This window comes from Osmerus eperlanus, chromosome 13 (genome assembly GCF_963692335.1).
Source record: "Osmerus eperlanus chromosome 13, fOsmEpe2.1, whole genome shotgun sequence".
In the NCBI taxonomy this organism is placed as follows: Eukaryota; Metazoa; Chordata; class Actinopteri; order Osmeriformes; family Osmeridae; genus Osmerus; species Osmerus eperlanus.
Genome location: NC_085030.1, coordinates 1688973 through 1707209, shown reverse-complemented (window position 1 = coordinate 1707209; position 18237 = coordinate 1688973). Strand labels below are relative to the sequence as shown.

Sequence of the window (18237 nt, the reverse complement as noted above, 5' to 3'; positions counted from 1 at the left end):
GGAGTCGCTGCCATATATCCAAAAGTTAAAGCCGGAGCAAGAACAATCTTTGCTAAGTTTTGTTGGTGGCCATGATGTTGTGGCCCTCCTCCCCACGGGGTTCGGGAAAGGTTTGATTTTCCAGCTACGGCAGCTAGTTCCGTTACAGTAGTGGTGAAGGAGTTGGCTAAGGCGAACGCTAGCGATTGGTTGTGGCTCTGGGGAGATCCAATAGTTTTAAACTTCATCAGAGTACCCGCCTTCAAGGAAGTTAACGCTTGTCAATGGAGCGATCCCAGACCCTCTGTACAAATGAAATGTACGAGGGTCTGGTTAGGACCAGGCTAATCTACAGGCCATAAGTCCCAAAATTCTGAAACTTAGTAGATATGCCTTACTGCTCATGAGGAACAAAAAAGCCTCAAGAACCTATAATGGCCGCCATATTGGATTTTTCTGTACAATAAAGATTAAGGAAACATGTTTTTTCGCTACTCCTCCTACAATTGTTGTCCAATCTTCCCCAGAATTGGCACATATCATCGTCAGACCAACCCTCACTTAAATTATCAAAGATTTTTGATTTTCAAAACCGTCTGTCTGGTACAGTCAATCAAAATTGCCAGCAAAGCAACCAAACAGGAAATTGGGTCATATCTCAGCAACTCTTTGAGAAATCAACACCAAACTTGGTAGCTCGACTCGGAACCCTCTTCTGAGGATGTCCAAACAATTTGGTGTCATGTGACCTCTGGGAGTGGCCGCAGGAAGTAAAAATGCGTTTTGGCCAATAACTGTTGATTTGTTTGCATTTATTAAGTGATTCCTTTGTCTCGTGATATCTTGGGAGATCCCATGTCTGACACATGTTAACTTGTGATGCCAGCCAAATTGATAAGGCCACCATTTCGAATGAATGAAAAAACGTTTTTTCTCTACTCCTGCTACAAAGTGTTTTCCAATCTTCATCTTCTGTACGATTTTTTAACCGTTTTCCCGGTACAGCCGGGAAAACGGCTGTACCGGGAAATTAGCTGCACATCAAAATGTGCAGATAAGCCGCCAAACAGGAAGTTGGGTCGAATCTCAGCAAATCTTTGATGGATTCTCACCAAACTTTCTGCGTGTACTCGGAACCCTCTTCTGAGGATTTCTAAAATGTTTTCTGGGACATTTGACCTGCTTGGCCACCTTATTGCTGCTTGCAGCTATATTTACATATTAAGACAGTAATGATAAAGTATGGCTTTCATAAGAGTCTACTGTCAGTAAATATTTCATATTATGCAAATATGATATCAACTGTGGACAAAATAAGTCAAAAATAGATATAGAAAAAAAATACTACAGTTCCTAGAATACTACCAACAAATTTCTACGCAAACATGCAGCATATTTGTAGTCTGTTTAAGTTTATAATCTTTTTAGTTTACGGTTACGTAAAACGCACACAAAATGATTCTTAAATAGACATTTGCAACTTGTATTAATCACACCATCAAGCAACAAGCATGTTGATATAATTTGCATAGCCTACTTTCGTGCAATTCTAGGCCTAATATCCTTGTACATGACACATTATTGCATGCCCACGAAAAGGTAAAAGGTACATCACAGCAACCTATCTACGTCAGATCACAGACAGTTGCATTCTGTTCCTCAGCTGGTACGATGCAAAGACAAAGTAATTAATACATAAAACACTCAGAGACTGCAGGTAGGTCTGTTCTGATATCTGCAATTGATTTAGCTAGTGTTGCTGTTGTTGCTAAATTCAATACATTCGAGGGGGCGGAGATTCAGGTCCTTCAGGCAACACGCCCCCCTGTCTCAAGCAGAGAAGACTGCTGATTTTCTCACGATTTCAAAGACTAATTTAGCATACTTGTCTGTGTTTTTTTTCATTCGAATTTGGATGGGTAGTTAACAACACATTCTTCTGTGGTGTGATGAACTTGAAACTAATTTTCAATTCCACTTTACAGGATCTTTATATGGAAGACAATTCACACTCATGTCCATCCAGCCTTCTTCATTGCTATTTTAAACCCACTGGTAATTTTGGGATGAACATTGCATAGATTACCTCACATATCTCTAGCAGGTGGAGTTTGGAGTTCTGCAAACATTTACAGCGCAGGTGCAGCAGTAAAATAAGCCACAATTTCTGTAGCGCCACAGCTGTTGTTTTAATGGGTGGGCACTCAAGCTCAATTGCAGGGGCATAGAGGCTCTATTGGAGTGATTGCCAGGCCTCCACATCCTCTGATGTTTAGGTGGAGGTGCATATCCACATGGCACCACGTATGCTGGTGGGATCAGATACTGGAGACTGCAGCTGCCTTACTCGTGTGTGCACCTGAAGAGGACGCTTCACCACAGTTCCCCCTTTTCTCTGAAGTTCTCTTTTTTTTTTAAGATGGCATCTCTAAATAAAATAAAGAACATATAAATTGTTGAATGAGAAGAAAGGACATGCATTTAAAATGGGTCCCTAAACAGTATTACTAAATTAGTTTCCAGTAAGTAAAGGGACATTCCCCTGAGGCAAGTAGGGTGAAGTGCCTTGCCCAGGGACACAACGTCAATTTGCACAGCCAGGAATCGAACCAGCAACCTTCTGATTGGTAGTCCGATTGCCTAACCGCTTAGCCATCTGACACCCACCCAGTTAAATATGGGGCAATATTTCATAAGTTCAAACACTAAAGGCCCTTGCACACTGAGTGCGAAATTTTCGTATGCGTTTTTTCGCAATCGTCAGCCTCAACATTTGGTGGCTCTGAATTGCCCAAAAACCTATCAAAATTCTGGCTATGGATGCGAAAAATGCAGAAAATCGAACCCGATCCGAACTTTTTTTTGACGGACAAAAGATTCGGAGGCAGTGTGTAAGCGCGATTGACATAACGTGAGGTCGTATTTATTTTTTAACGTGTGAACATTTCGGACACGAATTTCGGACTCAGTGTGCAATGGCCTTAAGAGTTATCCATGGTTTGAATAGTTGCAAACTATTACAAAGTTGGAAATGTTGTAAATTTTTTATTTAATAAAGTCAGCCAGAGAGTGCATTTATTTATTATTATTATAATATATATAATATATATAATTATTATATTCAACCTGAACAACAGATCTGAATGCATCATCCCCGCCCTGCTTCAGGACAAGCTCTCCCAGCTGAACCTGCCCGACTCCCCCTGCAGGTGGATCACAGACTTCCAGTCTGACAGGAAGCAGTGCGTTAAGCTGGGAACACAAGTCTCTGACTCCCGGTCCATCAGCACCGGATCTCCTCAGGGCTGCGTCCGTTCCCCTCTGCTCTTCTCCCTGTACACCAACAGCTGCACCTCCAGTCATCCGTTCGTCAAACTTCTGAAGTTTGCGGACAACACCACCCTTATTGGGCTCATCTCTGGCGAGGATAAGTCTGACTACAGGTGGGAAGCTGACAACCTGGTGACCTGGTGTAGCCAGAACAACTTAGAGCAATATGCTCTTAAGACAGTGGAGATGTTTGTGGACCACTCACCCCGTGTGACTCCCCAGTCAACACTTTTGAGTCCTTCCGCTTGCTGGGCACTATCCTCTCCCAGGACCTCAAGTGGGAACTGAACATCAGCTCCCTCACCAAGAAAGCACAGAGGATGTACTTCCTATGGCAGCTGAACAAATTAAACCTGCCAAGGACAATGATGGTGCACTTTTACACAGCCATCATTGAGTCCATCCTCACCTCCTCCATCACCATCTGGTATGCTGCTGCCACTGCCAAGGACAAGAGCAAACTGCAACGTATCATCCGCACTGCTGAGAAGGTGATCGGCTGCAATCTGCTTACCCTCGAGGACCTGCACACCTCGAGGACCTTGAGGCGAGCGAGGAAGATTGTGGCCGACCCCTCCCCCCTGGACACTCCCTGTTCCATCTACTCCTCTCTGGCAGAAAGCTGCGGTCCATCAGGACTAAAACCTCACGCCATAAGAACAGCTTCTTTCCATCTGCTACTGGCCTCTTCAACAAGGCCAACGACTCCCACTGACATTAACTACGCACTACACACAAGCCACCTTTTGCCCACTCATGCTGCTCATTCAAATTCTTATTCCTATTTTATTTATTTGTTCAAACAGTTTTATTTTTAAATGATTTAGTTCTTAGAATTTGTTTAACTATTTTACCTTTAAAAAAAAAATGTATACATAAGATCCGTATGTTTATTGTCTGCACCTTCCTGCCACAGTAAATTCCGTGTTTGTGTAGGCTAACATACATGGCGAATAAACCGAATTCTGATTCTGATCATGGGATTTATAAACACGAATCGATTAACATAAATCAGATTGAATGATTGACCTACTACCATTTATAAGAAATAGAAATCACAATAAATATCTGACAAGTCCAATCTTCTGACCAACTGGTAGGACAGAAGGTGCCCTACTACTTGATTCAAATTCGTGATTTTGGGGGGGATTTTCTTCAAATAAATCGACAGATTCATACTGTAAGGGGGGTGCACCGACAGAGAGAGCTATAGAGCTGCTGGTCGCAGCAAAAAAACAGACCAAATAGCAGCATTAGGAGATACGCGCCATTTTAGTGCAACTACTGCCATCCGGCAAGATGGCGCACTTGCTTTGTCTGTAGACATTACTGACTGGATGGAAAAATCTCAAAAATTGCAACATCTATGCTTAAGATTAGTTGGACAAATCACATTTCTGAAACAACGTGCGACTCAGTCTATTTTTGTTAAATACGACATGACGACAGAATATAGCAGGTATGAACTGTGTGTACGGTAGCGTTTTTTCTTCTTGCAATCGATGCAAAGCTAGCATTTGGCTAGCTTGAGGCTAACACCAGTCTCTTGCCGGCAATGGTCGCTAATGCTAGCTAGCCTGGCTATGTATTGAAAGTCTAGCACTATACGTATGTCATTATTCTGTATACCTAGTTAAGTAGCTATATGGGTAACTCTCAGAGCTTGGTTGACTTCCATTCGAATATATTTCCTACAGCTATTATAAGCCTAACTATATCGTGGAAATGTTCGAATGTGTGAGGCGTAGCATTCTCAATTGTTCGTGTGAACGATTGGTTTGCCAAATCGGATGTACTTTATTTTAATATAAGGGATGGGCTGATGCAAGCATTTACATGCATGCCTGTGCATGCGGCATGCGCTGGGGTTGCAAGGTTGCCAGGGCAACGTCTTCTCACTGCATCGCGTGCATGTTGACCTCCCGAGTTTGCAGAATTAGCTAGCTAGCTACCTGTACTGCTTTGCTAATGTGAAAAGGAGTAGTAGTACTAGTGTTTCTTAGCTAGCTACTTCTATTTCGAAAATTGTGCACTGGTATGCTTGTTGATATAGATATGGTGACTTGCTGTCTTGTGCACGCACCTACTTAAATATATATTTGAATGTTCTTATTAAAAACATTTGTCTTCAGCCAGTTAGGGTGTTTTTTAGCGGTGCATGTGCTGGGCTAGCTAACAGACACAAATGAAACCTAAGCAGATTGCTGTATTGCAGTTTATACAGCTAGCTGTATACTTTTTTCCTCCAACAAAATATTTTAATACAAAACAGCACAGAGAACAGAACATCGTGCTGCAATTTTGTGTTGTTATCCCACCTAATGACTAGTCAGAACTAGGTCAACCCCAGACTTGGGGACCCTTAGTCCACTCAGATTATTATTTTACCAGATCTTTGACAAAGAACTAGTTACACTTGTAATGCCATTCATTGTAGTTTACCATTGAGATATTAATAAATGGCACAGATCTTGGCATCGCAAATCTTATTATGTATTTTCTGTCCTTATTTGCAGGTAAAATGAGTAAAGCTTCAGCTGAAACCGACCAAATGATGGAGGAGGTTAGTCTGTTAGTTTTTTCACAACACAGAGGATTTAATTCCAGTTACTACAATGTTCTTGCTGTGATTATTTATTTAGCCTAGTGTATAGATTTCGGACTCTTTCCTTTGTACTAGTTCTTTCTCATTGTGCAATATTTACCTATCGTACCACCAGCTTGCCATCAAATAAGGAAAAAACAAGTCACAAATCATAAAATAACATACACTCACAACGCTTGAAATGAACTTCTTTACTTGGTAGTACTGGTTCTCCAAACTTTAAAAAGTTAAGAGCATCAGCAAAAATGTAGGCGCACCCACCAAAAAATGTCATATTGTCTTTTCAGCTCTTCAAATTTTGAATGTGAGTTAGCTCCCTGTTACATGACAACGGAGCGCAGTGATGGTGACAAGGAGTGATTGACAGCTATTGTTAACCAATCTAAAATCTGCATTAAAGTTAAGAACGTAAAGATGAAGTTGAAATGGTTGTGTAATGTTGGATAGAAGGTTAGACCGGTCATTGTATCAGCTCATAATTAGCGAGCGTTTTGTAAAGAAATTAAAAGTCAGACCATAACGATTATTTGCACTTGCAGAAATGCTCCCTAATATATTTCAGTGTTTTGCCTAGGAGTGGAGGGGGAGTGGTAGACCTAATGTTTGCCTCCCATTCAATGAAAAACACGTGACAGGCCCTGCAAGGCACTGAGATACCTGGGAGCGCGAACAGGTAGCCTAGCAAGAGAAGCTATTTTAGCTATTCCAATATTTTAGCTATTCCAGGACGTTGCATTGTGCAACCACAATGCGCAAAAAGGGCAACGTTGCGGTAACTTAAGTCGCAAATGAATCAAACTTTTGAGGCGACGAGCAAGAATCAAATTGTCTATGTATGACATTTTTGGGTCAGAATATATAGACTAATTATATATATATTTTGTCATACTTTTAGGGGGGAGGAAGGTCGTTTTGGGGGGGGTGGCCAGTCCCTCCAAAACACTGGTAGGGAAACACAATTTTGGGAGCACATGCAACCAAAATGGTTGCAATTTCAAGCCCTAACTCACCTTCAAAATATATTGTGCTTACAGTTTCAAATTACTATAGAGCAGGGGTTCTCAAACATTTCAGTCCACGACCCCTAAAATATTGGTGCCAGTGACTCGCGACCCCCGCATCCACGGAGGTGGTATACGTGGGAGTAAAAATAGGCCCCGGATCTGATCCTGACCAGCCCACCAGAACCGGCCCCCGTATACGCCACCACAGCTAACCTGCTAATGCATGCACATTCTGAGTTTGATGGGATGATAGTTCGGGAGTTCGATAGTAAATGTGAGCGTGCATAGCGCGCAAGCCAAATTTTTGGGCCTTTATTTGAGCGCTAAATATTTTTTGAGCTTTAGTGTAAAATAAACAACTGTTTTTCAATTGGTAAAACCTTGTCTTGTGAAGGTGATGTATTTTTGTCTCTTAATTCTTACGTTTCTTAGCCTGGTTTTCCATCGTTATTCTTCTCCCGGTGCTCTTGATGGCCAGTCCGCTACTGCGGGGCTGTACCGCGGTGGTGGATTTTCAAGTCATATTATTTTAAATTCTCGTGCTATCAGGGGGTGCTCTTGATGGCCAGTCCGCTACTGCGGGGCTGTGCCGCGGTGGTGGATTTTCAAGTCATATTATTTTAAATTCTCGTGCTATCAGGGGGTGCTGCAGCACCCTCATCACCCCTAGTTCCCGCGGCCATGGGTATTCCCTCTCCACTGAAATCCAAAACTCTTTGTGTCTTTGGCTGAGAACAATGTATTTTAATGGTCGGTCGCTTGACAGTTCAACTAATGCGTCCTCCTGGTTGGATGTCAGATGGTTTGCCGTACTTACAGTGAATGGAAAATTAAAAGGCTGATGTTTTTTTTATTTGCATGCATTAATTTAACTACTATTTTTAACTTGTTAAAATTTTGGCTAAAATATGCTATTTCTAATTGTTTTACAATGTTCCTTGATTTCTGGAAATCATCTTGCGACCCCCCCCTCGTTGTCTCGCGACCCCCCCCCCCCCCACTTTGAGAACCACTGCTATAGAAGTACTGAGCATTTGAGATATGAATATTCCAAATGTTATTTCAATGAAATATATGGGCCCTGTACTACGAAGCAAGTTCAACACGCCCGGGATAAATTCTCTTGCTTCACTAAGCCTACCAAACGCAATCGTGCTAAGCAGGATCACAAACGTGGTTATCAACTCCTTAACACAACCCAGGTTTCCCCAATTGAGCAATGAGCTTGTTTGAATAAATAGGGGCGTGTTTGCAAATATGGCCAATTACAAACATGGACAAGTCTAGAGCGCTGTACTTCACACAAGAGCTAACGGAAATTTGAAAGAAGTGCTAATATGTAGCTTTCAACAGTACCTTTTTGGGATCACAAGAAAACTCTTCAATATTTGTAATGACCTAACTATAACAAATTATTACATTGCTGAATACTCGATTCTGTTGGCCTACAATAAACATTTCACAATTGTAACCAACCTGGAATATTTGCTTGCATGGCTACACTTTTCCATACTGCATTTGTTATGTTTAAGTCTCTGTAAACGTCGGAAGTTGTGTCATATCAAACTGAACGACAAAGCTCGATGCTCTTGTCCATCTCTGCAATACTGTTTATGAGGATGCGGAAGATTACTCACGATGCTTGCGTAGATTGATTGCGATATTGCGTTAAAGTTATGTATGGTAATTTTATGCCGTGAATTGGGCTGTGACATCTTATTTCTGGAAGGCTCTACTGCTGTTAGCACGGTATAGCTGTTAGCACAGAAGAACCGAGCCCCACTTTCAGGAAGAACCCAGCCCCACTTCAGGAAGAACCCAGCCCAACTTTCAGGAATAACCCGGCCCCACTCAGCCCCATCACCCTGTGTCTCCCCAGTCAACACTGGGGAGGCCTTCTGCTTCCTGGGAACTATCCTCTCCCAGGACCTCAAGTGGGAACTGAACATCAGCTGTCTCACCAAGAAAGCACAATAGTGGATGAACGTCCTGCGGCAGCTGAAGAAGTTCAACGTGCCAAAGACAATGATGGTGCACTTCTATATAGCCATCATAGGCCAAGGATAAGAGCAGACTGCAGTGTATCATCCACACTGCTGAGAAGGTGATCGGCTGACATCTCTCGAGGACCTGCACACCTCAACTGCCACTAAAACTGTCAAGTTCATCAGTCACTTATTGCTCATTGCACAAATCACATTGCACTCTTCTTTATATCTTATTTGATTTTTAGTGTATATATATATATACTGTATATATATTATTTTTTTACATTGTATAGTAGTGGATAGAGTTATGTAGATACTGTTGTATATTTTCGATTTTCTACATTTTATATTTAAAACTCATATGTTTACCGGATGCACCTTTTCTGCCATAGTAAATTCCTTGTTTTTGCAAACTTACTTGGCGAATAAAGTTGTTTCTGATTCTGATAGCCGAGTCAAAATCCATATCATAAACCAAATTCATACCGGTATATTTCTACACTGTCCACCCCTAGTATTAATGACTGTGCATGCTGATTCATTGTTGTCTTAATTTGCATAGGCCTATCCTAGTTTTGCATTGATGGAAAGATTGACTATGGCGTCAGATTTATTTGAAAAGCTTTGAGCGTGATAAAAGATGCTCACGGTGAACAAATGTCACTTTCCTACAGAAATATTTTTCGCACAGATTGACTGCCACTCACACAATATCAATCCCCTCTAGTTCAACAACTGAGAGTTGTACAGGCAGCCTCAAGTGTGAATACAACTTATTGAGAGACCAAAAAAGCCAACAAGTGTGAGAATTTCTGCTTTGAGAGCGCTGGGAAGCTTTCACAGGTTAATTCTGCCCATGCACTTGAGTACTGCTCATGCAAGTTGACATGAGCTTAAAATTTGGGGGCAGGAACCAAGGGAGGCACTTGGTCGTTTTCAACACTCGAGACACTTTCAAGCGTCATAAATCTGATGCCATAGTTATTAATTCTCACAAATGTGACCATGTGAAATCTTACTTCGACACTCAAAAATGGGTTGCAAATGCAATGCCATTCACAAATGTGAACGGATCTGGAACTTATGTTTATTTTCTAATTCCAAGGGCCGTTATTGACGGGTGCAGACATGCCTCTGACATATGGCCATGGATGATCAGGAATGTCGCCATCACTAAATGCCTCTGTCTCATCCATTATGTTTTCCATTATACTTGTTGTCTTCTGCCTTGTCAGGTTGCCTAGCTTCATAGACTAGCTTACTTTTGTTGTGATAGCATGGAAATTAAAAAAAGGCATGCAATGACAAGAAATCATATTTATCATGCCACCAAATACAGATTAAAACTAAAGTAATGAGCCTGGTTTGTAGTCACACTAAAGGACACTGTATGCCAGATAGCTTTTGTTTAGGTCTTTAGATATGGCTCCTAGAAATGGCCTTGTCGCTCCTTCTATTTTCCTCATTCAAAGTTGCATGGCATTATACACTTTGGCAATATTGTGACCTCTGACTTACATTAGCGACACAGGCCTTTCCTAGTCACACCTTACTAAGAGCCAACTTATGGCTATACAGGCATAATAAAACAGTATAATGACAGTTTATCAATGATACAAGAAACATAAATAATTAATAGGCATATTTCTCACTTGGACATAACCAAGGGTCATGTGCTCATGAGCTTAATATTGCAAGGTATAGATCAAACATTGTTTATTATATTCAGAACATTTTAAACAGTATAGAAGTAATAAAGTAATCACTATCTTTAATTGTTGTTAACTGATCAATGGTTTAAGGACAGACCTCTTCATAGTGTTACTAACCCATACTAAAGTGTTTGTCACAAACTATAGGAAAATATTAAATTGGAATGTTCGAAATCACTATTTGTGATGTTACGCTGTGGGACCAACATTCGAACGATCACATATTTGTGATGCTACTCATTAACGGGTTAATGGACGAGGCGCAGCCATACGGAGGCAAGTTTTCTGCCGAGTTGATAGCTGTCTGTGAATTAACTGCTACCCCCAGTTAACCCCCCGTTAGGTACTAGGATTTACTCCTGTGAAGCGCACCTATAAAAGTAGTTTTATTCATTATTTTACAATTATCATTATGTATAACAAGTTTAATCTTTAAATGTAACTGTATTTACCTTGTCATAAGCAGACATGCATGCAAACATTTATAATACAACTTTTGTGTGGACATACATACATTCTACTCTAACTGCTGTAAAAAGTTAGTCTACTGTATACAAATAAACTTGGTATTAAAATGAACATGGCTTCAGTTTACCAAGTAATCAATATGCTAGGTAATGACAAAGTGTTGGGAAAGTTCACTTTCTACATTAACTAGTTCAGTTCATAGTTCCCAAATTTTAAAATGAACTAGTTCAGTTCATAGTTCATTTTTTTTTTTTTTACTAAGTTCACAGCTCCAAAAATGTCTTTCAATATGTTGCGAGCTATAATTGAAACCTCTGTCTGCAATACCGCTCTTGGCCTCTACGCAATTTGGCGCTCTCACACTTGCCAGGCATAGGGCGGAAACTTTCCGCCCCTTTGCAACCCTCGTCTTTACCACAGTCTCTAACAGAGCGCAGGGGGTTCAGGGGTTCAACCACCCGGGGAACCATTTTATTTATGCTTACATTTCTATACACTAATAATATTTTTTGGTTGGATGTAAAATGAATGTGTTTCAATAGTGGTTGAACTCTAAGCTCCTTTGTTCATTGTTAAAGAACATCCTGAGACTATCTTACAGTTTGCAGAAAAGGAGTTGGGTCAAGAGGGGGTGAAGGATTTAGAGGAATGTTGGGCTTAAGAGTTAACAAGTTTTGGGGAATATGTTAATGAGCAGATGCTGGATTACCTTTTCCTGATAAGACATCCATTGTGGAGAAGAATGTGTTCATTGTTTGTATTAATTAACAGTTGTTTAGAATGACCAGATGTTGTGAGTCTATAAAGACCTGATATGTTGTGGGATCCTTATCACTCGGCTGAACGAAGTTTGCGTTACATGTCCTTCAGCAGATCGGTCTCAGAGTACTCTGAAGTATTTCACGGTATTGAATAAAATATTTGTATTAATCCGGTATCCTGACTATTTGAGCGCACAGTGCCTTCAGATTTTACACTACAACACATTGTAAAAAGTTCCAATTGAAAATGAGACTAAACCATTCTCAAATTACTCAATACATCATTAGTATTGTTTTAGTATCGAGCTTCGCAATACTACACTTGGCATCGGTATCGAAGGTATGGGGACAAATTTATTTGGCCCAATATGAGACGTTCCGGCTAATACTGGACAGTTGGCAACCCTAACCTCACATTCACAGTCATAGAAAAATACACTATAGACAGTGCGTTCATCATGGAATCCTTTTTGACGCAGACAATTTAAAACATCTCCCTCATATATGGCCATGGATGATCAGGAATGTCGAAATCACTAAATGCCTCTGTCTCATCCATAATGTTATCAATTCTTCTTGTTGTCTTCTGCCTTGCTCCATGGTAGCTTCATAGACTAGCTTACTTTTGTTGTGCGTGATAGCATAGAAATTAAAAAAGGCACGCAATAACAATAAATAATATTTATCATGCCACCACAGATTAAAACAAGTAATGAGCCTGGTTTGTAGTAGAAAGTACAGATATTTGTGTAAAAAGTTAAGGAGTGAAAGTAAAAAGTTGGCAGAAAAATGTATAGTGAAGTACCGATACCAAAAAAATCGACTTAAGTTCAGTAACAGTCAGGTGGCTGAGCGGTTAGGGAATCGGGCTAGTAATCTGAAGGCTGCCAGTTCGATTCCTGGCCGTACAAAATGACGTTGTGTCCTTGGGCAAGGCACTTCACCCTACTTGCCTCGGGGGGAATGTCCCTGTACTCACTGTAAGTCGCTCTGGATAAGAGCGTCTGCTAAATGACTAAATGTACATGTAGTAACAAAGTATTTGTACTTCGTTATCTGCAATTTGAATACTCAAAGTGTAAATAATGATAACCTCAATGAAATTCGTTTTTTTTAATGCTGTCCAAGATTGCTACTATAGTTTAGCTATTGTTTCAGTGTTATATTAAATGAGAAATCAATTAGTTGCAGATGTTTGCCTAAAATGACAAACCCTAGTGAAAAAAAGTTAGAAGATGCATATGGTTGATACTGTTCAGTGTTTCCCACAGTATTAGATTATATTTTGTGGTGGTAGGCAGGGGTGGAGCCAGACGTTCTAAACATTAGGGGAATAGCCCAAACCTAAGTCCTAATATCACACGAAGAGGGTGCATTAAGGGCTCAAAATATCTGCGAAAGAGCCCTTGCAGACTTTACGATTTGACTGTTTGACAGACCTAAGCCCTCTCAGACTTAGCGAGAACGTGCCTCAAAGTCTGTGAGGGTGGACATTGGGCTTGGGCCTAACCGTTTAGTAATTAATTTTCTATTAATTAATGTCGGATTAATTCTCCGGCCGTATTCTCGACTCTGAGGGGAAAAGCTGTTCGTCCCACGCATTGATTCAGAGCATGCACGGAGAGAGGGGTCTATTCACAGACTGGTCCGTTATAGTGAGAGAGAAGGAATGCGACTGGGGCAAGAAGGGGCTGAGCAAATCAATGTGCTCTACAATATATATTTTTTTCTTTCAAAAAATCAATTTGTGGCGGTCAATATTTAATTGTGGCGGTCAATATTTAATTGTGGCGGGCCGCCACAAATACATTTATATATGGGAAACACTGATGTGTGCTTGGTGGTATGTTGTGATGCGGTAGAGATATAGCAATCAGAGTTCGGGAATTTAATTAGATTGGAAACCAAACCCTAAGAATGATGTGTCTTCAATTATGCTGGGAATGAACTGGTTGGGAATTATGAAAGGATAATTGTGCAGTTCTTCAGGGCTGTTGAGATGTTTTCAAATGTAATGTTGAAATATTCCGTAGGCTATAACTGTTAGCATTGTACATGACATTGTATTCATTTATCAGACATGTATTGAAAACAACATATAAAAAGTGTTAATAGTACAGCAGGCAAGTAAAAGCAAAAACATTAGTACTATCGGATGCTCGTCCATATACCAAACATTCTTATAATACCTTAGAATACGGTCTGTATTCTTTCTCTGTGCATGTGTGTGTGCATATAACTTTTTTTATGCTAAACAATAAGCTTTGGTTTCGCTTGTTTTCCCTTCAGCCTGGTAGTTCCAAAGAGGCCACTAGGTCCTCATCCCGATCCAGGAGGTAAGTTTATATACACAATCACTATATATTAGTGCTGTCAGTTAAACGCGTTATTAACGTCGTTAACGCAAACCCATTTTAACGGCGTAAATTTTTTTACCGCGAGACTAATGTTCTTTTTGGCCAAGCAAACTTTTTAGTTTTTTTCACATGCTGTTGCAACAACTACTGACGTTAGAAAAACTGCAACACCACACCGGATCTAGCTAGACCGGAAACAAAACAACAGGCACGCCGCACACACTTGTTTGGGCTTGCGACCCGGCCAAAGAGCAGTGGGCTAACGTTACTTTTTGAGTCGATGGCGCGCGCGAGACGCCGAAATGGATGCCAATAAGATTCTGAATGGAAAATTTACTTTTAAAAGTCGCCAAATGGTTTCATTGACAAGACCAAAGTGATCTGTGTGTTTTGTTGTTGTGAACTGAGCTATCGTTGCAGCACGTCCAGTCTGAAATACCACTTGATGGCCAAGCACACAGCTGATGCGAATTCTCTGCCCCCTTATCCAAAGCCAGGCGATTGCAATGTTGTTTTCAATAAAAAAAACATTTGCACGAAGCAATCCGATCCACTTTTCCATGTTCATAAGAGCATTAAAATGAGAAAAAATAATGGGACAAAAAGAAATCACGGGACATTTAGAATAGATAAAAATGTGCGATTAATCGCGAGTTACCTAACATTAATGTGATTAATCGCAATTAAATATTTTAATCGTTTGACAGCACTACTATATATACATGCATGTTTGCATGCATACATACATACTTCATCTCTGTTACAACATTGATTTTATGCTCTCTGTTTACAGGAAGCCTACAACAATAAGTAAGCACATTGGACATAACCAAACAGACACCTCGGATGACAGTGAGAACGAAGAACTGACATCTGACAGCCCCTCTGATGGCAAGCTTGTAGTAAGGCCTGAAACATCAGGAAACGAAAGCAGAGATGACCCTAGATGCAGCAGAGGAGCGATGAAGCTCAGAGTGGACCTTCCACGCAAACGCACAGGTTCGATGGTTCATACTGGAAAATTAGTACAAATTTTGTAGTAATGCACAAATCATTGTATTAGACTACATTGAGTTGCTTTTGTACAGTGCCAACAGTATTCATATAGATGTCCCCATTATAAAGAACTGGCCTAGAAGGGACTGATTTGGCTCACATTCTCATTCAGAGATTATTTCTATAGAAGCCCAACTTCTTTTCTAGCTCATCCAGAGTTGACTACAATGCCAGGGGCCTAATGTACAAAGGCGTGTACGCATGAAAATGGGCGCAGAAATGTGTGTACGGGTGATTCTTCACAGTTTCAGATTTATGAAAGAACATGTGGTGTGAGAATCTGCGTACCTTCTGCACAATTTAGAACCCATGCGCACGCTATGTTTTGACGTTATACGGCGACACAGTGACCAAAAGGTGGAGAGAAAGTGCAGGCATAACATGACAGTTTTACTTGATCTACAATGGGAGTAAATTGTATAGGCTATCTACAAATTATGGAAATTATCACATTTTAGCCTATTTAGCCAGAAAGAAAATGTGTATTTGGGCCACAAATGAGTTACACCAAATGTGATTATGCAATCGGTGTGCAATGCTTTAGAGCTTTTGAAGGACATCACCAATGGGAGAATCAGTTAATTAAGTTAAGTGGAATCTATTGTGACAAATGTGTGATATTGGTCGCGTACGCAGTGTTCATACATCTGAGAAAAAACTGTTTGATACATTTGGCCTCAAGTATCTCTGTGTATTAAAAGTTTTTGTGGCACAATTATCTTGAGAAATGGGCACTGTATGAAGTAAAAAATCTGCCAGGACCCAAGGGCGTGCAGTGGCATGATTGATGGATAAAAAGGCCAAGAAAGTTACAAGTGTTGTTTCAGTGAATCACTTCTACGGTTTACATTTAGTCATTTAGCAGACGCTCTTATCCAGAGCGACTTACAGTAAGTACAGGGACATACCCCCCGAAGCAAGTAGGGTGAAGTGCCTTGCCCAAGGACACAACGTCATTTTGCACGGCCGGGAATTGAACTGGCAACCTTCTGATTACTAGCCCGCTTCCCTAACCGCTCAGCCACCTGACTCCCTGCAACCTACGGTTGCAAATTTCGTGCATTTTCCTTAAAGGCAGCATAGGCAAGTTTTGCGAACCTAGCAATTTTAAATGTTTGAAAGGAATAAAACCAAAATATCCCACCCTCTCCCTTGAAAGCCACTCCTCCAAAACACATGAACGCACTGCTTGACTACTGCTGGGAGGAAGGTAGACAAGTAGCCCGTCCAATAATTGCATTTGATTTGAATGCCATCGAATCCTTAGTGCCGATCCAACCTTAATGATTGGTCGTGATTATTACAGTCAAATTTGAACACCATCTTTATCAAGCTGCTGATTTACAACATTATGCATTCGGACTGGATTCAAAGGAACTGTATTCTGGTCGGGGTGGGAAAGCCTCTTAAGCAGCATTTTATCATAAGTTGGCTGTGGGAGCAAATTGAACCCACATTTGCAATGTCATTTCAAAGTTTTGAGATTTTCTTAAAGATTATTATTTACTGTAGTTTCATATTGTAATAGCTTATTGGTAACCATAATATTTCATGAAACATCGGTTTAGTTTGGTGTTTTATATCATTGGGTTAGGCCTATTCAATAAATATAGCCTAGATGTTTATTTAAGCTGGTAAAGGCGTACTGTCTTAAGGTGTGGGTTTGTGGTTGCCCGTGGTTTGTTTTGATGTTTCAGTGTCAAATCAAAGAGTTGGTATCATGGTTCTCATTGGTTGGAGACTAGGCATGGGCCGGTTACCGCTTTCAAGGTATACCGCGGTTTGAAAAAATCACGGTTTTAATACCTCTTTAATTTTCCGTTATCGTTGCTGCGGTATGAGCATTTTTTTTTTTTTGTCTCGTCAAAGACGGAAAGTGCAGGAATCCTTCAGGTTTTACGCAGGGGAGAAAGTAACCCTCCGGTTGCAACAAGTTGAGAGTTAGCTACCGACTGAGACAGATAACAATCAGCTAGTTTCACGTTAGCCTATGTTCCACCAGAGCCATAGAAAAATATTTTTCTGGGGAAGTCCAATTAGCCTACTATAGCAGTGTTTCCCACAGATTAGAAAGCAATTTGTGGTGGGGGGGGGGGGGGGGGTCGGTTAATGTTAAGCAGGGGCTAATCTTACAGTTTGCTGTCCTCATACAATATTAAAGTGAAGCTGTTTCTCTAGAGCAATGGCATTGATAATGTGAGTTTGGGTGTGTTGCACCAGGTGCTTGATTTTTACATAATAATACCCAGTGACTTTGTTGATTGGTTATAAAAATAAACGAATTGGGTGCATTGTGTCAGGCAATGCATAAAGAACATAAAGAAACTGAAAAATAAAGAAAAAATTATAATACGTATAGTCTAAGAAAAAAAGTGATGTAAAATTGATGTTTGGCGATGAATATTCAGGGGGTGGGGGCCCACACCAATATTCTTTCAGGGGGCCCAGAATTCCTAGCAACGGCCCTGCTCACAGCAGCATGTTAGATGCTGTCCTCCTCTCCTACTTTTTCTTCAATGCCTAACAAATCTATCTCTTTCTCTCCCTGACCCTGTCTTTCTGCTTGAGAAGCACTGGTTGAAGCCTGAAAATATTGTAAAAAATGTCTGCATATATGCAGGTAGCAACGCTAGTGCTAAATAACTATTAAGCTGGTCGGCTCCATGACGACGGGTAAGTAATTTTATCACCCAAATAAAAGTACCCCCCGGAATAAAAGTACCCCCCGGACAAATCCTCAAAATCTAATAAAAGTATCCCCCGGAATAAAAGTCACCCCCGGAAAATTGCCAAATCAGCATGCAAACTGTGTCCACATGCTATCAAAATGTGTTCCTACCAGTTTAAGTGCGCATCTTTTACTGTCACTTGCAATCAGGAATAGAAATGGACAGCAAATATACCATTGCTAGGAAAAAACTTCAACACTTGTAGTTTGGAAATACATAATCATTGTTAGAAAATTTCAATAAAGAGT

General features: G+C 40.6%; 1 protein-coding gene across 1 annotated transcript in view; it reads left to right on the top strand.

Moving 5' to 3' along the window:
* The first annotated feature begins 4577 nt into the window (after positions 1-4577).
* Positions 4578-18237, top strand: part of LOC134031986 (transcriptional regulator ATRX-like) — a 124799-nt gene continuing 111139 nt past the window's right edge. Inside the window, exons 1-4 of the mRNA XM_062475736.1 lie at positions 4578-4768; positions 5826-5872; positions 14137-14183; positions 14998-15203. Coding sequence (XP_062331720.1) covers positions 5831-5872; positions 14137-14183; positions 14998-15203 — 295 coding nt within the window. The 5' untranslated portion in view covers positions 4578-4768; positions 5826-5830. The remainder of the gene's footprint in view (positions 4769-5825; positions 5873-14136; positions 14184-14997; positions 15204-18237) is intronic.